The sequence below is a fragment of the Nilaparvata lugens genome, chromosome 1, assembly GCF_014356525.2.
Source record: "Nilaparvata lugens isolate BPH chromosome 1, ASM1435652v1, whole genome shotgun sequence".
In the NCBI taxonomy this organism is placed as follows: domain Eukaryota; kingdom Metazoa; phylum Arthropoda; class Insecta; order Hemiptera; family Delphacidae; genus Nilaparvata; species Nilaparvata lugens.
The window spans coordinates 21512165-21538060 of NC_052504.1; the positions used below are offsets into that span (position 1 = coordinate 21512165).

At 31.9% G+C, this 25896-nt stretch overlaps 2 protein-coding genes across 3 annotated transcripts in view; both read left to right on the forward strand.

The window, feature by feature from the left end:
• The first annotated feature begins 2739 nt into the window (after positions 1 to 2739).
• On the forward strand, positions 2740 to 21539 carry LOC111050215 (protein bicaudal C homolog 1). Its single transcript, XM_039421995.1, has 15 exons — positions 2740 to 2829; positions 3539 to 3608; positions 4467 to 4546; positions 6174 to 6386; positions 9065 to 9304; positions 9874 to 10092; positions 10443 to 10605; positions 11682 to 11783; positions 12699 to 12893; positions 13535 to 13663; positions 14461 to 14532; positions 17403 to 17509; positions 19376 to 19544; positions 20190 to 20309; positions 20773 to 21539. The coding sequence occupies exons 2-15, from the start codon at positions 3542 to 3544 to the stop codon at positions 20865 to 20867; spliced, it is 1971 nt and encodes a 656-aa protein (XP_039277929.1). The 5' UTR covers positions 2740 to 2829; positions 3539 to 3541; the 3' UTR covers positions 20868 to 21539.
• A 3782-nt stretch (positions 21540 to 25321) lies between these two features.
• LOC111050211 (sialin) overlaps positions 25322 to 25896 on the forward strand; it is a 50526-nt gene continuing 49951 nt past the window's right edge. Inside the window, exon 1 of one of the 2 annotated variants that reach the window (XM_039422010.1) lies at positions 25322 to 25493. The gene's annotated coding sequence lies outside the window, so the exon portion shown is untranslated. The remainder of the gene's footprint in view (positions 25494 to 25896) is intronic. The other variant, XM_039422003.1, reaches the window with a different exon arrangement.

Here is a 25896-nt window from a genome sequence, read left to right on the forward strand (position 1 = left end):
TCTATATATTTGAATACCTACGTTTCTCTACAAATCTCTTATAATCAATTTTCTTCAGCTTACCAAAGCTATAAATAAAAATATAAACCTGAGTACGGTACACTTTTTGAATTATTTAAATTATTTTTAGATAATTATTTGAAAAGGATACCCAGATTTATATTCAAAAGTAGCCCTAAAGAAATTTAAATACGTTTTTCCAGCCATCACCCAGCATCATCTTTGCCGCAATTTTTCTTCAAATTGTATTTATTTTATTCGATACCCTCGCTTAATTTAGGCTTCATTTTCAGAGGCATAAACCAACTTTTTGTAGTTAGTTTGGCTTATGGTGCCTTAGCCTTCATGAATTATTCAAAATATTAATAAAAAGAAAGAGATGACAATAAATGGAATGTTATGTATGGAATGTAAATTTATATAACTCACTGGAATTCAAATAACTACTGTATATAAGTAAGTCGGAACAGGCCAATCCTTGCCCAATCCTTGCAAGTAAGATGATGATGATGATGATTGATGAAAAGTAGATTTTAAGCAGTTGATAAATGATCACTCAAATCAAGTTAAATTGTGTATTTCTGGTCACCGTATGTGAAAAGAGCTTTAATTCAACATAGAAAATTAATTGTCATGTCATAAGCTGGTAGGCTAAAAATCGACGTCCATGTTGGAATCGAACATTCAATCAATCGGTTAGCTCATTGACAAGAAAATGCATAAACATTTCTAGTTGTAATGGGTTTTCGTGAGTAATAGTTGCTATTGAATAATCTCAACCGGTCTAATAACTGATCCTAATTATTATCCAAATTTATAAATTATTTTCTATCTGAGAATAAACTTAGTTTTAAAAATAGGCTATCATTTTATCTCATTCAATACTATAAAATTTTCCAATTAAAAATATTAACTTTTTTAATAAAATATTAAATTATTTCGTTTCTAAAATTATTATACTGTATTTTTAAGCTAAGAGCAACGATTAATAGAAAACCAATGAGTTATACGCCTTACTCATTATTTGATTCCAATGTCTTGACATAAAGTACAGTATATAGGGGCTATTATTGCTTATAATTTTATACTATTTTTTTTGTACTTGAGGCAAAAAAATTCTTAATTTGCAATTTTTATTGAGGACATTATGATAATTCAACTATAGACTCAATCTCAAAAGGGGTGTTTGTAATTATCAAAATAATATATCATTGTAATTTGATATCAATGATCAAAGAGATCACATTCTTATTGAGATTACCGTACAATTATTATTTGTTCAATTCACAGCTTAAATTTGAGTTTATGGAACTTTTTTAAGGCTAAGACATTTTGGATTTTTTAAGATCATTACAATAGAAACTTATCATTGATATAATTGAATTGAGTCTATTTAATCATGAAAATTCATTCAAGAATTACTTACCTAATTAATTACCTCCTCCATAGAAATAATACTGTGCGAATATAGTGATATTCTAAAATAGAAGATGAAGATGTATAGTATACTTCTCAGTTTCTGGTAATCAAATATTTGCGGAAAAAGAAACTTTAAAAATATATCCCCAGAGCTCTTAGAATACACTTCAATATAAATTAGTAGAATGAGCTACCATAAAAAAGAAGGATTTAGTTATTTTTTAACTCTCCACTATAAATTTATTTTTTCTAATCCAGTGCTGAATTAGAGTCTACGTAAAATCTATCGTTGCTCTTTACTCGATGTTACAAGGGAACAGCACAAAATTACTAATTGGAGACTCAATTGAAATCCGATTTGTTAAAATATACTCGTACCGTGAATCTCAAAACGGGACATACCGCACATTCTTTGATACTGTTAGAATATTTTTTTTCTCTCTTAGCTGATTTCTCATGAATCTTGGTTCTAGGGCTTCTTTTGGAATCACACATATATGAAAAAAATCTCAATTTCAATATTTTTTGAATTTTATATTATTCTTATTTTAATTACCTAAAAATTAATAATCTATGATATTTCTGATTTTCATTTTTACATTTGAATTCTTGTTTATGTGTTATATCATTCCGAGTTTGTAAAATAAAATCATCATCATAAAAGCAAAACCAGCTCACACTCAAACCATAGATTCATGTTCCGTCTGGGATTTAACGGTGGTTTGTTATCTGACAGTTGAAAATAAAGCTTCATTATTAACTGAGCTGTCATTTATCAACTATTTTCTTATCATATCCAATTTTCTTCTTGCTGAGAGAACTGATAATTTGATCACTTCACAATGGAGAATGTTACTGGGATAGCATAAGCTGAAGGCAAAAAATTTCGTCTTTCGAACACGGTATTATTAAAAACATACAATATTATTCAATTCGTTTATTAAGAAAGTTAATCTTGTGAGCAGATGAAAATAAAATAAAAGTTTCTGTGAAAAGTCACCATACTGTACTGGTGAATAATGTAGCCTACGGTACTCATATAGTTAAAGAATCCAAAGAAATAGTGCTAATTCATATTTTTTCATTATTCAATTTAGTAGTTCGTCTATTCAATCATTCATTTTCAATTCATTTATCTTATTCCGGTATATTCAAGATTTTTTAAGACCCCACCCTTTCCTACCTCAAGCTAATGGCAATTCAATACTCATCTGGTAATTTATCTCTTTTCTGTATAGGGCTACTTGTAATAAAAATAGAAAGAAAAAGAAAATAATACATGTTGTGATTAAATAATTCGAAAAGGGTACTGAGATTTTTATTTTTATTTCTATTTTCATCTGGTAATATTTGTTCTGTTTTACAGGATCCAGTGATATTGACATATCAGCCAATGATTTCTTTCAAAAAGTAAGTTTTTGTGTTCGTTTTCTTGCTTCTTTCATTTTTTCCACCATTTCTCTTAAATGATAATTGAAGTAGGTTACAACTTGGTAGAAAAATTCAAAGAATATATGCAGCACTATATTATCACATTATCAGAACATGCAACTGGCTCGCTTTTTTAAGGATCTATATATGTTGATTGTAATTGATTATAGTGGACTACTAATTCCTAATTCATACATCACCTAATTAATACCCTCTATCATTGTTTAAATTCTTCTTTTCGCTAATTTCCTGAATCTTTGTCTCAATAGATGAGAGTGTTGTTGAATGGAATGGATGATTTGTTGAAGTTGGAGAGATCAAAATTAATCCAAATTCAGATTCGGTGAATTTATTTGAAAATTTCTTCTCTAATATGGAACAAGTCTGTGTTTGGAGAAGGAGACATTCATTCATTCTCATAGTCCAGTTTTTTAAGGTAGCTGTTTCTTTTTTCACCAACTCTTATTTTTCTATATCTATCTACAACTGAAGCTACAAAATACAGTAATTATGATAACTACGTTTGAATATCCTGATAATGAACTCCAATCACAAACCAATACTCTAACAAAAAATATGCTCTTATTTGTATGAATTGACAATTTATGAATATTTTAATTGCAATTCGAAGCTAAAAAGTATGAAATCATTGTAAGAAATCTAGAATAAAATTCACTCATTTTTTTAGATAATGACTGAAACAAACACGCATGTCTTATGGCCATCCAGATTGAAAATAGGATCAAAGTCACACAAAGGTAAGTCCAATTTTATTTGACTCATATCAAACAGACATCATTTAATTTTTCACTTAATATAATATATTTAATATATATCATAAATTATTATATTCAAACAAAATTCATGCTGGAATCAAGTTGATAAAAGTGGATTGGAAGTGAATGGACAAACCATCAATCGTTTCCCTTCGTTTTCTATCTTTATTTCTTCAATGAACAAAAATTTAAATAATTATGAGTTTATTTTTTTATTGTAGCCAATGTTCCAAAATCAAATTGGAATGCTTGATCATTGGAGCTATACCAATGAATTTAGTATCGATAAACGAACAGTATCGTTTGAATTTAATTCTATTTTTGACAAATCTGTCTTGCATATAGGATAAAATAAATCGAAAAATTCTATATAAATCTTATAATTCTATATAACACTTCTTATATCGGAAAGTGGTATAACAATCATACAACTATTAACCAAAGAATCTTATGTTGTTCATAAAAAATGGAATTTAATATTTGACAGAATTCATCATTTTTAGTTTAATTGAATAATTTTATCTTATTTAAGTAATAGCCTACCGTACTACAGTTCGCTGTATCAGCCTTATTGAATACCAAAACTTGAATGAAAATGTTTGTTGGTTCCTACTTCAGTACCGTACCTCTAGTGTTAGGAATTCTGAGATATGACTATCATTGTTAATTAATGATCAAATCATCTATAGTACGGTAGATGATTCTTCATTGATATTTTCTCTTGTTTTACTTGTTGATATGCATTTTACTTGCACTACAAGCTTACAGAATGTAAATATTATGAGACTGAAATTTAATATTATTTATAAAACTTTGGTTTTTATTTTTTCTATTTTTCAGACCCCTATATAAGAGTTCTTGGACGGTTAGACGATATTAAGATTGCGAAAAACAAGATTATGTCTGTTCTTGACACTAGGGTATGTATTCTGTATTTTTTAAAATCAAATTATCTCTTTTTATTCCATTTTATTGTCCTTGCTTGAATACTGTACTTTACGTACCTTATTTACTTTGTTACGTCAAAGGAATGTATCCATCTAAAACAGAAATAATTGTCATAACATATACCGGTATCTATTGAACATTGAAAATGTTTTTAGTTGTGGCTCCCTATAACTTGAACATTTACAGTTTTCCAGTATTTATCCCAGTAGATTGTAATGGGTATTTAATGATTATAGAAGGCCTAATTGACAATATGATTAAAACGCTTTTTTCCACCCTAGTCTTTAGTTGGTTGAACTTGCAATTTAATCAGACCAAGTAAATTCAGACTGAAGAAACTGAAACATGCTTTAACAGAGGGAAACAGCTTTCGTCGATAATGTTCAATGTGTTGTCAATTCAAAAATTGTAGGATAACTTAACAGCTATTTATTGAGAAGCAGTCACTAACATTCCAAGTCGCTATTTCATTCTAAGAAAATGGATCACAGTTTAAAGTGGTTCATAGGTTTATAAAGAATTGAAGCTCAAGAATAATAATAATTTCTATAGAGGCTAAGTTTTGATACTTTTAATGAATCAATTTTTTAGTGAATTGATATTTTCATGGACTTCATTAATTTTAACAGTTTTACAACCATTATCATAGAACAGAAAAGGTTTTTAATGGAGAAAAGGATTAAGTTATGTACTATTGATTGATTGAGTACTTTATTTATGTACACTTATATACAATAGCTTACAATACAGCAAAATTATAGATGAATTTACAAAATATAAACTGAGAAAATAATTATTGAGCTGTATATGATATGAAATAAAGCAATTTGTAATAACTATAGATAAAATAGATAATATTATTATGCATCTACATAAATTGGCGGAGCTTTGGACATATCAAAGTCCATTCTTCGGAAAGAATATTCGAAGTATAACTAACTCTAACTCTCTACCTATCTAACACTAACTCTCTACCAAAAATCTCTCTACTAACTCTCTACTATCAGAGAGAATAGAATACAGTTATTTGATTGTCTCTGGTAATATATTCTTGACAATCCTAAACTCTTGAACTCAGAAAATATAATACTGTAGGCCTAGAGTACTTATCATTTATTACTTATCGTAATTTTCCTTTCCCAATCATTCATAGTAGAGAATGATATTGTATAAATAAAAAAATAAATAAATATGGGGAATCCCACATCAACACTATTCCATCATATAAATGTTATTAGTTGCTAATATCCTGAAATGAATCAATAATAATGAAATAAACAATGATAATATTGAATGACGATAATCAATTTAAGGAAAATTTTTAACTATCGCTTTTGGTGAAGAAGTGATCAGAGGAATGCTTATTTGGATTCTCGTCTAATTGCATTCGATTTTAACATTTTAAAACATTTATATCATATTTTCAAATAGTTCCTCTTTCTTTAATTTCAAAACATTCATATTATATTTTCAAATATTTCCAGTTTTTTTAATTTCAAAACATTAATATTATATTTTCAAATAGTTCCTCTTTTTAATCTTGTTGAGAAGTAATATTGAGACGATACATAGTTGAAAAGCAGCATTTTGTTATTGCAGGGCAGTCGAGTGATGATGAAACTGGAGGTGAGTTACACGGATCACTCGCACATCATTGGCAAAGGAGGTCTAGTGATAAAGGAGGTGATGGAGGAGACGGGATGCCACATCCATTTTCCGGACTCGAACCGGAACAACCCCAACGAGAAGAGCAACCAGGTGTCGATAGCCGGCGAAATCAGCAAAGTGGAGAAAGCAAGATCTAGGATAAGGGTAGGTGAATGTGGCTCAATTCAATCGATTAGATACTAGCAAGTAGTACGAAAATCTCAAACTTCAACAGAATAATCTAACTATAAGAACTCGCTATATTGAATAGAACTCAGAATAGATGAAATATAGATGTTATATGGATTATTTATAAAATATCACACAAAAAATGAAGACTAACATCTCCAATGTTCTATTAGCTAGTGCGAGCGACTCTTACAGTAGGCTACTCCAGGATTTTTTGTGAATTTTCAAGTTTTGAATTCTATGAGATAGGCCTACACGATAAATTTAGCAAGCAATAACTCATGAGAATATAGTTTTCTCCTAATGAATAATTGGGAACAATTATCAGTAACATAATTATAATACTGCTTACAGTATCATGCACATCCATAATAATAAAGTTTGCCTTTCAACACTTATTTTAAAATTTGAATCCAGTGAATCTCTCTTTTTTGCATTGTTTACATTGCATAATATACGCTATAATTTGAATTTTCTCAGGGTTTATAAATTTTAATAATTAAGTTATTGTTGATTCTATATTTTTCTGTTTTTCTCTATAATTTCATTTTTCTACCAACTAATGATTTTTATTCATTTTTCAACAATATAAAAAATATTATATTTCTCATTTTATGTTTATAATGCCGTACTGTAGGTACCGTACTCGTTCTACGTTGAAACATTAAAATATTTTCTTCTCATTTTTCTGTCATTTTGAAACACTCGGCCTCTGTGTTCAGGCTGATGTTTGAAAATATATTCTTAGAATAATTTGTGATGTATATTTATTTATTTCTTTGTATTTACTACACTATGTGGCAAAATTTGGGAGATAATTGAAATTTGGAAAATCTACGGAAAATAAGGAGTAGGCCTAACATATTCTTATTCCGTTATTAATGAATTTTTTGAATGATATAAATTTTAGGAGCACAGGAACTCGTAGATAGATTTTTTGGGGGCGCGACAGTCGAGACCGACTGTTTCCCAGTCCTCTACGGTCGTAGGCCTCGACTGTCGGGAGTGTACGAAAATTGAAGAGTCCTCTACTGTCGCCTAACGCAGGCGACATTTGAGGCCTCTTTTTCAGGAGTCCTCTACCGTCGCAGGTCTCGACTGTCGGGGCTGTACAAAAATTAGAGTGGCTTCAACTGTCGCCTAACGCAGGCGACATGTGAGGCCATTTTTTCAGGAGTCCTTTACCGTCGCTGGCCTCGAATGTCGCAGGTCTCGACTGTCGGGCTTGTACAAAAATTAGAGAGTCGCCTGCAGCAGACGACAGTTGAGGACACATCCTACTGCGATACCAGACTGTACCTGTACTAATGGGTCAATAGTGTATCTTTATCTAGTGTATAATAGATGTTATGAAATACATTTTGTAATGATTATAACATCTGATTTTTTGAAAACCAAATAATGGAAACTTCCTTCATAAAAAAGCATATGAACTTTGAAGGATCGTAGGGCTTATCTTTAAAGGATTTTCAAAACGAAAATAGGCCCATGACACTTGTCGGTATACAGGCCATCTTTGTGAAGAATTACAGCTTAATCAGTCAAGTATTTCAAGCGTGATGAGTTCACAAACAAACAGACAGAAAGACAGACACCATCTCGTCTTATAGATAGATAGAAGATAGATAAATATTCAGCATAATGTGTTTAGGGACCATCATCCAAGTAAATGGAATGTATATAATATCAAACATACTACCGGGTGAACTGAATGCTCTTTTCAATTTGATAAGACTTGACCACCTTCGTTGACAAAACTTAATTGAAGGGTGGAAAGATGCGGGTCTCTATATTTTACATGCTGAACTTAATAGAAATAAAAGTTCATTTATTGACATAAAAATTTTTCAATGTATAGTCAACGTCAAAACAATTTAAAGGTATATTTACAGTTGTAAAGTTGCAATACTTATTCATAATAATTATGGAAGGAATAATAAGATATAATATATAATATTAATATTATTATTATTCAATTGCTGGTGTATCCATACTAATTAAATGATAATTCTTTTGGTGCTGTCTGCCATTCTGGAGAGCTTAGCGCAGGCGACAATTGAGGCCTTTTTTCAGGAGTCCTCTACCGTCGCAGGTCTCGATTGTCGGGGCTGTACAAAAATCAGAGAGGCCTCAACTGTCGCCTAACGCAGGCGACATTTGAGCCTCTTTTTCAGGAGTCCTCTACCGTCGCTGGCCTCGAATGTCGTAGGTCTCTACCGTCGCTGGTCTCGACTGTCGCAGGACTCTTCTGTCGTTTGCCTCGTTTGACATCGACCCGATTTTTTAATATAAATAGAAATAAAAATCTCAGTAGGTACTCCTTTTTGAATATTATTTAAAATAATTAAAAAATGGTACCCTTTTTTAAATCAGTAGGCCTACCCTTTTTTTGAATTATTTGAAATAATTCAAAAAAATGGTACTAAATCGAAACAACAAAACATTATTTAAAATAATCCAAAAAATGGTACTGAGATTTTTATTTCTATTTATATTACAAGTAGCCCTATGTACAGAAGAGAGAGATTTTTTAATGTATATTACATTCTTCTAGATAGTTCACGTTTTAAAATGTATAACTACGGTATTGAAGTATTCCAGTTCATCTATTATTTCATCCTTCACCCATAATATTTACAAACATTTTTTTTTAGGAACTTTCATCGTTAGCATTTACATTCCAACTTCCAGTGATGGGAACAGTTCATTCAGCATCGGAGCTGGCGTCTTCATACATCACTGGCTTACAAGAGAGATACAACGTTCATGTCAAATTTCAAACACAATCGAAACTCTACTCGACTCTAGTTGTGGTCAAAGGCTGTGAACAAGAAGTGAAACAAGTGGAGGAGGCCACTCTTCAACTGGTCCATCGTCTTTGTGGACCAATGGCGGTGAGCAACTACCCTACTACTATTTCCAAAAATATTATTGTTAAGTCATACTTATTCTAATGATTGGATGATTGTAAATTGTAGCTTGGATCATTATGACACTGTGGAAATTTATAAAAATAATAGCATAAGACAATTGTCCTATGGTTAATTATCAACAGGCTCCCTTCGTAATAATTAATAACTTTTGACCAACAGCTTTTTCTATAGGCTACTTATTTCTTTCTTACAAACATACAGACGTATCACTTTACACATTCAGGTCTCGTATGTATTATTAATTAAACAATTATTCACATAACAATAGGATTTATGGAAGATAGCCTACTCTAGAGATACTGCACCGAATCAATTCTAATGACAATTATCAGTGCATAAAAAAAACTAAAATATCTTTGTTTTAGAAATATGACACCTTAATCTTCATTCTTGTGTCGTTTATACTTAATACGTTATATTTTTATTTCATGATTTAATTATATTTATATATTATTCATTTCGTTCATTCATTCTTGCGTCTTCATCTATTAACTCACTGTCGTTTAACTCAAGTATTATTTTCTTTATAGGTTGGTGTTCAAATCCAAATGTTCATGGAGATATCACCGCACCATCATCAAATTGTTCGTGGAAATGGTGATAGTAATCTACTAAAGATAATGGGATTGACAAAAACTAAAATTTTATTCCCAGATGTGGATAACCCCTGTGTTCCGACTCTTAAAAAGAGCAATGTTTCTATTACTGGTGCAATTCATGACGTTTATTTAGCTCGTCAAATGCTCATGGTAAGAATTCAATAATTCATACATATTTTGGTTAATATTGTGAAAATCTCTCATAATATACCTCGTGAATTCTATCTTTTAGAATTTTCTATTTTATAAGCATCCCTGCTTATGAGCAGGATCATTTATTACTTTTGCCAGCAGAATTTTGATGAGTTTACATGTTCCAGATCAACAATCAATTTCTATTTTTTACAAGTTAACCTTGTGCTTTGAATCTAAAAATTTCCAGAAATATCGATAGTGAAACATTACTTTTTACTTTCAATATTTTCTTTCCACATTCAATATAAATTTCGGATACAATACACCATTCATAATCTTGAATTGCTGGATTTTTTGTGTTTTAGGGATCTTTACCGCTATTATTAATGTTTGAATTGGAGGACAAATTTCCAAGCACCGACCAAATAAACACTATCATGTACAACTTACAACTATCCATCATTGTCAAACAGAAACCTCGTCTAAATTCGATCTCAATCATCATCAAGGGCATTGAGAGACAAGCAGGTAAGAATCGAACATTAATTTGCAGAGAATATAAATATAGCCTATTCATTTCATAAAAATCACCATATTATTTATTCCAGTCAAATGAAAAATCAAATCAGTGAATGAACCTTATATGATACATACAATAGAACGTAATTTAATACAAAATTAATGTGCTTCTTTTAAATACATTTCAAGAAGTGTTTCTCTATATTTACACAGAAACATTCAGAGTTGATCTCCGGGCTCCCAGTGGTGAACACAGCAAACTTACGATTTTATCCCATTTATATTATCCACTCTTATCAAAATCATAATAGTACAGGGCTTTGAAAATTGCAGGTTCTATTATCTTAAGAGTTTTCTTTCAATAGTCATCGACTTAATTCTGTTGTATTTTCATTCTTTACTCATTCACACATTTCTTATTCAGGTGTTTGAGTTTCAACACAAATTAAAATTTCCAAGAAATCAAGAATTCAAGAAATCAAAATCTTTATTGAGGTGGAATAAAAGCAATATTGTCAGTTCCACATTCACCCTATATTATTTATTCCACCTTAATATTTAGAAATTCCACAATATCTCTGTTCATAGTGTAAATTTCAACATCTTTATTTTGGTTTCAAATTAATTTTATATGCTAAATATCCCATTCAATGCATATTCCTAGAGCTCAAGTTTACATATAATGTGAATTAGATTAGATGTAGCCTACGGTAATGGAGAAAATTCAATTTTACTTAATAATATTTTAATTGTATGGTAGGATATGTTGTGGCATTTCTTCATAATTGTAATAATAAGACGTCGATATTGTCCCTACCACTATTTTTGATCAAAACTAATTTAAATTAGAAACCTGGTTTTGTAATTTAAATCGATTTTGAACAAATAAAGTGTTATTGACAACATCAACGCATTATTATTTCAATTGTACTTTTTCAGACTGTGGAAGAATGGCATGTATTTTTTGTCTTTACCTTATTTTTCAATCAGATCAACTTTGCTCTCAGTTTAAAAGTTTGGAATCAAATGATTTCTGAAAAATGTAATTGAATTTAGACTTCAATAATATTCTATTTCTGTTGCAGACAATATTTATGAAGCTTACCGACAATTAAAGGGACTGAAAGAACAAAGAATTGTTGCAAGTATCCCTTCAACGTATAACATTCCAAACTTTCCAACTCCAAGTAAGTAATATTTAGTGATTTATTTTCTCGACTCTCAACTTTTGACAAGAAGTGAATAAAAGTATTATTTTTATTATGTTATATGAGTTAGGTACATGATTGAGTGACTAGTTACCTTGATATAATTGAGTTTTGTAATGCTCATTTTTGTTCAGCTAAGAATGACTGCAAGGTGGGCCACTGGTCTTTGCTTTATATTTGATGAATGAGTAATGCTAATTACAAAAGGGGATGATTGTATATTATAAATTCAGTAATGAGAGGGAACTAACTGTCTGTATGGAAGATTATAAGACAACGTAAGCTTGTTGATTTAAAATCATGTCGTTGTAACTAGCCTATTTTGAAACCGTAGGATACGTTTTGTCTGAGATATACTTATTATTTCTAGACTATAATAGTCTAGGAATAATCTGGATTAATAAAATACGGTACTGGTATATTTGAACAATTAAAGTAAAGCAAATAATTTTTATGAACTTTATTTTTATCTTTCTCTTTTTGAGATGTTCAATTCTCCGAATTGAGATTCTTTATTGGGATTCTCAAATTTATTGAATATTATCATACTATTTTCTTACATAGGCTATTCCAATGATCAATTAATAATAAATTACACTACCGTAAAAATTGTGTAAATTATTCATATTGAAAAAACTAGGCAATAAATTATTATTGCTAAGATAATATTATTTATGTTCTAAAAGGTCTTGTGGTAAGGTTCTTATTCTCTGGTGGCGATATTTATTGTTTCCCACAACCAGAGATATGAATCATAATAAGTTATTGATAACGGATTTAAATAAAACTAGTATTCTATTCAAATTACACATGAAATCAGACGTTCGGGAATTAACAAAAATATATTTCCGTTTCCAACCTATTTTTTCTGAGCATTCTTTTTCGTTTTTCTAGTGAAGCCTGTAAAAGTGAATGAACCACCGATGGGGTGCCAAAACATACCAGGGCTGCCAGGGAATCTGCCTGAACCAGATCTTAATCAACTATTCTACCAAATATCACAATTTTTCTCTCAACATCAACAGCAGGGAAGTCTCAACGAAAATGCTCTTGGACAAGTTTCTTCACTATCGCTTCCTGATATTTTCAGTGAGTAAGATTAGGCTACCTCAATACTTATGTAGAATTAGTCCAATGGAAATTGGAACAGTTGAGTGCAACGTTGCCAAATAAGAGTTGATCAACGTTGTCCACTGCTGATTATAAATTAGAATAATTGAATATCTTTCATAATACACCAGACGAATTGGCAACGTCTGAGAGCGGGTGATAGGGGGTGAGGGAGTAGGCCTACTCAGACGTTACAATCTCAATCGGACTATTTTTGTCCGCTTGACTATATAGTTAGTAACTTGATAAGACCAATAATATATAATATGATTTCACGCTCTTTTAGTCATCAATATATTCCTGATTATTAGGCCTATAACTATTGTTGGTTTATTTAATACTGTAAAATGTCTTATTAATACAATCAATCATTATCAATATTAAAGGTCTGGTACAATTTGAAAAAAAAACATTTATTATTACAACCTCATTTCATTCATTCACACAATTGGGTAAACCCAAGAATTATGAAATTATTATTAGTTTTTTCAATATTGTCCCCTGTGGACTATATACACATTATTTTGTTACCTACCATATTACTCGTATCTGTTTCTCTTTATTAATTTTCAATGGAAACTGAATAGTGAAGACTAATTGTACTTGATTGGATGTTGCAGAGGAGACACATTCATCACAGAACAGTAGATGCAGCAGTCCAATGCTCAGTCCTAATTCCAAGTCAGCTCACGGCAGTGGACAAATACCGAACATAAGCAGTGATCTCAGCCTCAGTGCCAATAGCAATGGTATGTCATTTATCTATTAAAATTTTCATTTTTTCTTTTTTTCTAATTGTTCATTTACTTTTTGTTTTATTCTAGTTTCATTATCATTGTTATTATATTAGCCATTGAAGATTGTGAAATAGAAGTGCATCACAAACATATATGTTCTAAACGTTGTGATTTTAGTGAGAACTTGTCTAATTCAATAATTTCATTTTAATTGAAATTTCAATGCACGAATATATTGCTATAATTTCACGAAAAACCATTGAAAATACAAGAAGGACAATGTTAACAGGATCTGTATAGATTTGAAATTTTGATTTGTTGAGGATTTTATTGAGAATACTCATCAATTCATATGTTACAAAATAAACTACGTACACACATCTTGTAGCAGAAAGGCTGTCCATAGTAATTCCATTGACTTTCTAAGATCTTCCAGAAGACTTGATCCCCCTATACACAAAAATCTTTCATCTTCTCATATTAGATATTTGAAACAATAAATAGTATATAGTATTGATTGAATCATGCACAAATACCATGATAGGGTCAATTATTTCAATTTATTTAATCCGGATCCACCACTCTATCCGCAACTTGAGAACTATTCGAGAAAATTTATTTCGACTTTAACAGACTTAAAGATACTCACAGAAAACTTCAGATTTTCATCAAGTAACTTGCTGTCATCAAAGTATTAAATCGGATAAATATGTTTAATCCATAAAATGGTTAATGTTGATTTTTTAGAGCTACCATATACCATGTCATTTTTCTTCGCTTTTTCATATGAACATTTTTTTATTATCAAGATTGGAGAGCTCCTGGCTTTGGTAGGAAATCACATATAGAATACCAAGAGATGAAGCAGCAGGCTCTACTTGGTAATAATAATTATTATAATTTGTGGTATTATTTGTTTGTGTATTAATTGATCATTGTCAAATAATTCTTTCAATAACATGGCATTGTAGAAGGTATACATGTTATTGTGATACTTGGATAGGATCAATTAATTTTTTTGTGGGGAACCTTATTAATCCTTATGATTTGCCTCATTACAGTAGACTACTCAATGTATTAAATCATGCAAGCTATTCATTTCCTTGGTAAGTTAATTTTTACATTCTCTCAGTGAATAAAAGGTGAGTGGTTGTCTACTGTAGATGTGTAACAATTTATTTGAGTAAAGTTAGTACCTATATACAAAAGTGGTGATGAATATGATGTAGGTAACTTTAGACCAGTCTCTCTTCTCTCAGTTTTTTCAAAGATTTTTGAAAAACTGGTAAAGAAACGCCTTATTAGATTTTTCGATAAGACAAAACTTATTCATGAATGTCAGTTTGGATTTCAGGAAGGTTTAAGCACCGAAATGGCATTGAACTGCTTTTTGAAGGGTATTTATACAGGTTTGAATAGTCCAGAAGGCTGCAGGGTCTCAGGCCTTTTCTTGGATATTAGAAAAGCCTTTGACACAGTCTGTCACTCTATATTGCTGGAGAAACTGCGTAGGGCTGGAATTAGAGGAAACATTCTCCAGTGGTTCCATTCTTACCTGAGTGGAAGAAAGCAATGTGTTACAGTGCAAGGAGTAAAAAGTAATACTTTGACTTTGTTGAATTGTGGTGTTCCCCAAGGATCTGTACTGGGCCCGGTTCTATTTCTGGTTTATATTAATGACTTGTTCAACCATAAATTCAAGGGATGTGTTACATCATTTGCTGATGACACAGCCCTGGTTTATGTTGCTAAGGATTCTCATATTTTGTGCAATATGATGCAGAGAGATCTCAATGATCTTAGCTTGTGGTTTGGAATGAACAGGTTGGCTCTGAATTCGAACAAAACTAAGTATATGTGCTTTTCCTTGTCTACCTCGGTTGACCGCCCTACCCCGCTCAGGTATCATGATATGGATTGCTTGATGGGGCAGCGGAATTGTAATTGTGATGTTGTCTGCCGGACCAATTCTATCAAGTACCTAGGGTTAATTTTAGATGATACTCTAACTTGGAGGCTCCATATCAAGAAGCTGAAGCAGGTTCTCTTTCTGATGCTGCGGAAATTCTATCACATAAGGCATCTGTTTCCCGGTAATGTTGTCACTAATATGTACTATGCATTTGTGCAGTCCAGACTTGGGTATGGTATTTCGTGCTGGGCATCCACTTATATATCTCATTTCTTGCCTTTGATTAGGCTGCAGAAGGCAATTATCCGTGTTATTTGCGGTGAGGGTGGGCGAGTCCACTCATTCCCACTTTTTAAAGCAAGATCCATCCTGCCGTTGAGATATCTGTATGTCTTCAAGGTTCTGGCACTATTTTATAAGAAAAGTGGTAACCATGGACCTGATGTAGGCCTACCCTATTACACTAGGAATGCTGAGAGGGGGTTCATAACATTGCCTCGTTCTCATTGTACTTTGTTTCAGAAGAGCTTCGTTTTTTTGGGCCCGAAATTTTTCAACTGTCTTCCCACTGAAGTCAAAAATGTAGCTAGTATTGCTTCTTTTAAATCTAGATTAAGATTGTGGTTGATGAATCGTTCACCGGGAGAGATTGAGGATCTTTTTGGAATTTTAATCTGAACTTTATTCACTCGTTCTTCTTTTTTTTTGATACACCATTGGAAGGTGTAAGCTATGATTTAACAAAATCAGCTCCATGTTGTATGAGTGTGTGTGTGTGTGTGTGTGTGTGTGTGTGTGTGTGTGTGTGTGGTTTTAATTATTTATTATATTTACTATTTGGTATCATTCATGTTCATTGTCATTATTATTTTATTCCCATTATTTTCAGTTTATAATATCTCATGTGTGTACGCTAAGCGAATTCCCTATTTTATTTTCAATTGTGAGATATGCTCCTGTTTGCAGACAAAGTTCACTCTTTAGCAAACAGTATTGGATTGGGAAGAAGATTAACTAATTTTTTCAAAAGTCATAATAAATCATATTTCTACATCCAGTAGATAATATAATTATGTTAGTAGAACTTGAAAAGAATGATTTATGTTTAGGCCTAACTGTAACACACATTAATTCAACTGTAATAACAAGCAATACAAAGAGCGGGTCCCTAATATTTTAATTAAATATTTATTTTCCCGTACCCAATTTAGAATAATATGTAGCAGCAGAGCTTTGAATTTAAATAATTCACAATAACTTAGTTAGCAAATTATCTTCAAAAATAAAAGTAGCCTACGTAATGTAGAGATTTCATTATTATACATTATTCATACAGTTGCTTATATATAAATTGTTCCCATACTATCAAGAATTCTTTCACATATTTCTTGAAGACTCACAGAAAAATGGAAATTTATACAAATGTTTACAATTGGAAATATGAGTGCATTTTTATTGAACATCTTTTTCAAATGTGACATTCATTGAAAATTCGAAATTACCTATAATAATCAGTGTAGATGGGTTTTAGATTCCAGAGCATTGAATCTATTGCAATTTAATTCCTCAGGAGAAGCTACAATATTACCTTATGAGAAGAAACATAGATAATGAATCAGAAAATGAAAATTCGTATTTTAGAACTAGTATTATAATTAGTATTCATCCCTACATTTATTGATAGAGGCATAAATCAAAACTAAAGTAATCAAGTAGGCCCTATATAAGATACTGAATACAGTGTGTATATGTATTTTTGATCACAATACAATAAATAGATCATGAAAATGAATGATATTTTATAACTTTTCAAATGTAGTATTTATTTTTGGTTGGCAGCTCTTCAGACGAAACCACATCCCGATGACCCCAGAGTGCCCACGTCAACGTGGGCCGGCTATGGCTTGAGCAGATCAGGCCCAGCCGTTGTCATGAATGAGCTGCAGGTTAGTGTTTTCATAGATCTATAAATTTTTCCCAAGACACATTCATCTATGTTTGTGTAATTGAAATTAATCACTTTTCCAAAATCTATAAATATTATGGTAGCCTACTACGAAATTTACTGCCCATCTCCTGGCTACAATTGTCATAAACCATGGGTTTTGACAGCTCCTCAAGCACATCAAATTTTTAATTTATTTCCCTTTTTAATTTTCAATAGTAAAATCAGGATCACTAGAAAGCCAAATTGCGCTGACTGAATGAAAAATCGCAGAGCTTCAGAGTGGTGGAACTTTCCAGTCTCCCCACCAGCCGGCATTTTCATATTAAATTTTCCCACTTTTTCGAATCAGTCTTTTTTGTGCCGCTCCTCCGAACACTCAAAGACTCTGACTGGCCAGGACCTGGACCTTCCTCTAGACCTCACCTTCCAGCCAAGCTGACGAGATGGTCATCATAAAGGGGATTGGTATCGTACTCAATTAATTTTTCATCATTTTATTAGTTATAATGTCATGTTATTTTTCTTTTTTATAGGAATTTAAAAATAATAAATAAAATGTAGAGAATTCAAACCAAGAGGAAAATCCTCAAAATATTAAATACTGTACCTAAATAGTTTTCAAAAAATAATCAAATTGAAATAAATAGAAACTCATTTTTAAATAAGATAATTGAGACTTGTTCGATAATAACCTGTTTTCCTTTTCTTCATAGCCTAAATTATATAACTTTTAACTTATACATTTCAAATTATTTCTTTTTAAAATATTGTAAACCAATAAATTTTCTATTTCTTAGAATGATTTCTTCTTTTTATTTCTTTAAAAAATCTGCTCTACCATCTTCAGCTATGTATCTCCTTTGTAACTCTTCTTCCCATCTGGGAAGTGGTGGAGCCCCCAATATTTACAAAAAATTATAACTTGGTTACAAATGGTGATACATATTAATTGTTCTCTATTAACGTAATGCAATTGTAAAAGCTTACTGTCCGGTACGTCACACAATTATAAATATAATTGTATGCCAATTTTGCTCATCAAAGTTGATTCCTTCCACAAGATCTTGTACAGTATATCCTGTGATGAAAGGCAGAGTTTGGAAGAAGACATCATGTTTGGATGAAGAGTACAAGAAAGACAAGAACAAACAACACTACTGTACACTTCAAAGAGTACAAATATATACATCAAACATATTTTGATGTGGACCGTTTTTATTTAATGTATAATTTTATTGAAGAACAGATTTAATAAACAATAATTAGGTACCTATAACAGTCATTTTCATTCTTGAAACAATTCAATTTATTATGACCTTACAGAGAAAATAGATATAAACAAAATTGACTTCACTCCTTTCATCATACGCATAATTATGATGTTGATGAGTTGTTTTAACTGTTGTATTATTCAAAGGCAGAATAAAGTTCATTTTCAATATATAAATTTCCACATTGATATTGGTGTAAACATTTTTACCCCATCATAACATGCCATTTTTTAACTGTTACATTTGATACAATATATTTGAAATATCTATATGCGTCCATCAATATGGCTAGGAGAGCCTTGAGGGATATCAACCACATTCTTGCAAACTGTGCATCAAAATCAAATATTAATTAATTATAGTTTAACAGGATTTACAATCATTCACTAATATAAATTTTTCAAGTTAGATTATTCTGGGTTTTTATATAGTTAATTAATGTTATAGGAATGCATATATTATTAGAATAATGTTTCTTTCTGAACAATAATTGAGGGATTTATGATCTTAAGATATTCTCTTTCTTGTTACTAATAATATTCCACAATGTGTATATAGTCTCTATTCAATTATTTTTGTGTTGTTATTTTCAGAACTCTTCAGATGTTGATGGTGCATGGGGAGGTGCAAGCCAGGGCAACCAGTACGGTAACAGCAATATATTGGAAGCTGTTTCCAGTCAACACATGGAGGTCATCACCAGCTCTGAGTCATATACGATTCCTTCTCTCTTGGCGTCTCTCAATCTCGAAATGTATATTCGTAAGTAATTAACATTTTTATGTAACTTTATTTCTCCTCTAGTAGATTCTCAATTATTGTTCCTCGTTGTAGCAGGAGGAAAGTGAAGAGTAAATAAATAAATAAATTTCATTTTTAAATAAACAAAAACATCAAATGGTGTGATTCAAATATAATTGATTGAGGTAGAATTTATGATATATATTGATTGATGATTTTGTGAAAATTCAATCAGTTATGATTCATAACTCTACCAAAATCATCCTACTACAAATCAAGCTGATAGTTTGATGAGCAATAAGACGTACACTTTGCCTTCAATGACTAATCAATCTTTTTTATTTCTTTTAGATATTTATGTGTGAATACACTGGAAACCCGCAAATTTGGCATTAACTATATACCTAGTTAATTTTTGTAATTGATGTAAAATGTAATCAGTATCATCATACTTATAGGCACAAAGCAAAAATAGAGGAAGCTCTTATTTAAAATTTCACTCAAGAAATATGGATAACTTATTTATGGTAAACGAGAGCAGCTTATATACACTGTTCAATATTTTTTAGCTCATAAATCAAGAAAACGTTGAAATCATATTTTTATTCACATTTATTGCGTTTGTGGTTTGTGTAAAAATTCTATGAATATGTTTCTATTTTTCAGCTCTTTTCCATATGCATCACATTGATCTGCCGACGTTTCGCACATTAACTGAACAGGACTTGAAAGAAATCGGCGTTTCTCTGGTAGGAGCTCGACGTAGGATTCTGGCTTCAATAGCAGGTCATTTAATTTCTTTCACTAATTTCATTTTGTCTTCCCCTTTGTGTGAGAATAGAAATTTTAAAAAAATGTCAAATTAAAAAAAAAATAGTCAAAAATGAGTGTACTATGGTTAATTACACATTTATAGTATCTATTCTTTTATTGATTCAATGATAAAAAAATATTTTTTGCACAAAATATTCTTCCTCATTACAAGGTTTTCATAATTTTTTTGCGCTCCAATATAAATATTGTACCTAAGTCATTCAATTTTGTATTACAGTATGCCCGTTTTTTTCTTGTTTTTCTATCCAATATTGGATACGGTATGCTATTTGCAGAAAGAAAGAGCTATTCTACAAAAGTTAAAACTTCCAAATCTTGAAGAAAATATAATTTATGGAAAAATGTCCTTATCTGTTCGAAATGTAGTGAAGTTAAATTAAAAAGATGAATGAGAGTATGATTTTCTCTTTTTCAGAACTGAATCGTTCTCAGTCAAATTTGGCACCTGGTCTTTGGGATTACATGGAGAGATCAAACTCTTCCAACGCTTCTTCGAATGGTCTAGAATAAATGTATTGTTAGTCATAATTACTGTGATTCTATAACTTATAAGATGTATGTCATTTTAGATATGTTGATTATCTCTAAACTGCTTAGGTAATCTCTAAGTGTTACTGGAATTCCAATTCCACAAGTTCGATTGAACTTATATTTTGTATTCATTTAACTTTGCACTCATTTTATACTCATCATTATAATATTACTAACTCAATACAGACGCTGTATTCAAAGATTAGCGATTGGGATCCAATCATCGGGTAAGTGGCCTATGTTAGGTGAATAATCAACTCTTAAAGCGGCTGTAAGCTGCAATGTAGAACATTCAAAATTGATTGAATAATTAACATTTTAATAATAATTATTGCATGTAAATACTATGTATTTTTGTATGGAAATTTGTATGAGAATTTTTATAAAATTGTTATAACTTTATTGTCATGAGCTATGTTCTTATTTAATATGGTGATAACACTGTTTCAAAACATCTTTCATATTGCAAAGATCGTGAATGTTTATGTATTATGTTTGTCTTATACTAATAACCTTATAAATATGAATAGTAAAATATTATAAATTATTCTAGATTGGCTATAAAACGAAAATTTAATATGCAGTGTCACTTATACAGACTGGCATAGTAAATAAAAATATCAAGCATCACAAATATAATACAGTATATTATACAAGTCGCTTCATTTCAACTCCAATGGTTTACAGTTTTATCTTATAATTAATAGTTAATTTATTAACATTGGGTTTAAGTATTGAGCTGTGTAGGCCTACATTAGCTCAATAACCATAAGTTAATCAATGAATTGGCATCACTGATTACTGAATATACTCACAGTAGTAAGTAAATATATTGCAAAACATAATCAGGTCGTAATTTATAATGTGGTATCTTATTTTCGATGTTAAATCTTCAACGACGAACTATTATTTCAAAATGACATCCCCTTATTTGATAAACTAGGTAGCAGTGACGTAGCAAAGGGGTGGTTTTCAGGTTACCCCCCATGAGCCCTAAAAAGAGGCCCAAAAATCCAAGGTAACAGCCCCCCTCTCATCAAACTTCACTAGATGAAGTCTGTAGGGGGCCCAAATTTTTGGCACACCCCCACCCCCTCTATTTAAAAATCCTGGCTACGCCACTACTAGGAGTGATTTCGATTCTCTGATTATCAGTAGCTTTCAAAATGTTACAATAACAAACTTTTGAAATATTTTGTGCATATTACTTTCAATCTCGAATTTATCCGATGATCCTAAAGTAGCCTATTATAATTATTATTGTTTGCATCATGAATCATCCTCACACGTGATCAATTATTGTTTCCTTGCTAAGGGTTGAACTAAATTACTCTTCAAGCTCAAGAAATTATAATAAGATCAAAAAATTATACTGATAAGATCAAAATTCCACATCTGCTATCACCCAATAGACATTATGCCGGTATCCGTCTGTAAGAAAACGTATACTAAAAATTAATAACCTAAAGATGGTGTGACCCAACCAAAAGATCTCGTTTTCAAACTTTTAGACCTGAAAGTTTTACGAAGAATGGACTGATAATTTATCAACTAATAGAGTTAAAACTTATATTCTACTGTAATAACATTCATAGAGTCATTTCTTAGATACCTTAGATTTCTTAGGTATTTTAAAATAGCCTATTGTACTTAATTAATAAGATGGATACAATTAAAACTATTTAAAGCTCTAACATTTATGTGAGATTAGGAAATAGGGAAACAGTCTTATTACAGCAAAAGTACATCCATTTAACTTTCTTCCACTTCTACAATGAACTTATTCCAGAATTTTTATAAGTTAATGTTGTAGTCATTCAACTCAGTAATGATGCTAACACTACTTATGATTATTGTAGTTCTGATAACAGGCGAATTTTTCCTGGAAGTCAATCGCGTGATGAAAGTCTTTTTACTGAAATAGCTCTGTCACATGACGTTTTGCATGTGAAAATTGCCAGGTAGACTATCATAGATCAACGAACTGAAATAAAAGTGATCAACTACGGTTCTGTTTTATCTATGTGGATCATCAGTGTGATATCAGAAAACAATATCCATTATCAATTCATCCATGTTAATTCCCATGTTTCAAATATATTGTATTCTGTTAAGTGAATTAAAATCCATCTGGTATTGTGCAAAAAATATATGAAATCCCTGAGAAATTAATCCGATTATGCAAAATTGGTTAGTATCTCATACAGAATAGAACAGTATTAGGTCTGAATTCAGAATAACTGAATCGATATATAAAACGAAATGGCACTCACTCGCTCATCAAGAGAACTAAAGACCAGAGACGCTTAAAATTTGAAGATATATTCAGTTGGCACTTTGGAGGCGCATTAAGAACAGATTTGGTAGATTTTCCAAAGATACGCCCAAAAAACTGCGTTCTACTAATGTTTTTCTGCGTTTTCTCAGCATTTCCAAGAAAAAATAAACAGAAAATGACAAATAGGGCACAGGTTCAGCTAAGGTGTATAAATATTTTATTACAAGAGCTTTGAAATAATGCCAAAGATACACTAGAGATTTTCAGTTTCTCCTGCGTTTTCAAGTTTCCTTTTTCTCAGCTTTTCTGAGAACAAATGAACAGAAGATGTTCAAATTTTGTACTGAAGCTCAGCTAAGGTGTAAAAATGTTATTCTAGAAGGACTTGATGGGGATAACGCCAGAGATATCCCCAGAATCGCGTTTTCCACCATTGTTCTGTGTTTCCTCAGCTTTTTGCGAGAAGAAAAATAAGCAGAACATGTTCAAAAATAGTACTAAAGTTCAGCTAAGGTGTTAAGATTTATAGTATTAGAAGAACTTGGATATAACGCCAAAGATACGTCTAGAATTTGTGGGTTTTCAGCGTTTTTACTATAGTGTGGTCCACGTTATAATGACAGTATTTGATCAACTTCGGTTTTGCTATCCTTGTCTGTCATTCGACAAAGCCGGTGGTACTATCCTTTTCTAGGTCCACAACGATGACAATTATATTTTTGATGTTGTAGAAATATAATTAATTAATGCAGAGAATTGGCATCGTATTAATTCTTCTATCTTTATCCACTGCCATTATAACGTGGACCACACTATACCTACATTTCCTTGCATTTTTCTGCGTTTTCCCATCTTTTTGAAAAATCAATTAACAGAAATTTTTTAATCTGGTAAACAGGTTCAGTTGAAGTGTACAAGTTTTGTGTCCATAGTGTCTGAATTAAACCAGAAATAAGCGAAATAAGCCTGGAACCGGCGTTTTTCTATATTATCGAGTAAATTTCAAACTTCAAAGGGTTAGATATGTTGGTCCTACGTTTCGTAAGTTCTCTAAATCATTCATATCTTAAATTTCAGAACGAAACAAGCTCAAATGAAAAGTGCAGGTGAGCAAGCTAGCCTGCTGGTCTCATTTCTGGATTATTCAGGGGAAGGAGCTCCCTCTTTTTAGTGCTAGACGGATAAGGCAAGCGAAGCGAGCCTGCCGGAAGTAGGATACTATAAAGTTACCTAATCTGTAGAATATGAGGTTGAAATGATATGATGCGGGCGCAATCCAGATATCACAGATAAAGCTCAGTTGATGAAAATAGCACTAGTTTTCAGATTTCATTATCATACTATCATAATATTCTATTTTATGGTATTTACATTGGAGAAATAGCTAGAATAGCCTAATTATTGCTCAGCAATAGTTGGATTGCTCAGTGTGCCCTAGTTGGAGTTGGAAGATACGATTATTTGTTCCAACTGAATTATTTTTTATATTGCCGGCCGGCGTAGCCAAGTGGTCTGGAATGTTGCAATTTCAGACTCTAGCCCTGGTCGTAGATTCTTATCCCGCTAAAGGCATGGTTGTTAGAACATCTCGTTATCTCATTACCAAGCACAAGTGAGAGCTTATTTATGGGAATAATTCAACAAAAAAAAACAGTTTCCGATTGAACTCATGTCATTGATTGATTTCAATTCAGACAAAGTTGAAAATTTAGCTTGATAAAAAAAACATTCATAGTAAGCCCTATTATAGAGCTACAATCTATTTCTGAGTGTGAGGTTTTTAATCATGTGTCGCATCTAATTCGAAAATGCCCCACATCCACCGACTTTGTCGTCTTCACTTACTTTCTACTCTCCTTTCCATCCTTCTCACCATTTATTGCTTATCCACATAAATAATCCGACAATCGTAAAAGGCTACAAATACCGGAAGAATAATTGACCTCCAAGTGAGAAAAAATAGGCTATTGATTGATGTTAACTGTAGACGACATTATTGAGGTTGGTAATGAAAAATGGATCACGGCCTATCGATAATAAATTCATGCGCCGTGGAGTAGGACCGACCACCGACCAGTGTTTAGTGAGCTGAATGAGGCAACGTAGGTGCGAGTGTGCGTCAGAGAGGTGGCGCTGCGACGGCCAAATTGCCAACTAGATGAGATCGATTGTCAGCCACATCTTTGTGACGTCAGAGACCGAGTCAGTCTTTGCCGGGCTTCGACGTGGAAAACTTCGTTGTTGGTGGTTTGTGGCTATGGAAATGCCACTCAGACAATTGTCGATGACTACAACCCTCGACTGGACATAGCAGAGCAGGCTCCTCTGTCAGTACCATCTCCGCTTTTCTTGGCATGTACACTAGTTTGACTAGCTTAACTCCTGTGTCGTTGACCGAGGTCGTAGGAGTAGGAATCCCCCTCCCCCCACACACACGCCATGCACGCTTATTCATCCGACCGGCACTTTGTAAGCTTCCATAAAATACCAGCGCACTTGTTAAACCTGATTGATATGTCTGTTCAGATGAAATAGCAATTGCGTAGTTTGAACAATCAGATTGATCGGTTGCCGGTTGACGCCGCGCCGCACTCACACTCTCACACACTACGCACCATCTTTATCAAGATTGTAGGCTACTCATTGGCCTACTAGCGTTTCAACAGCAGTCAACTTAGCCCACTAGTGCTAGTGCTACTTCAATCGATCCGACCCTTGATTCAATTATAA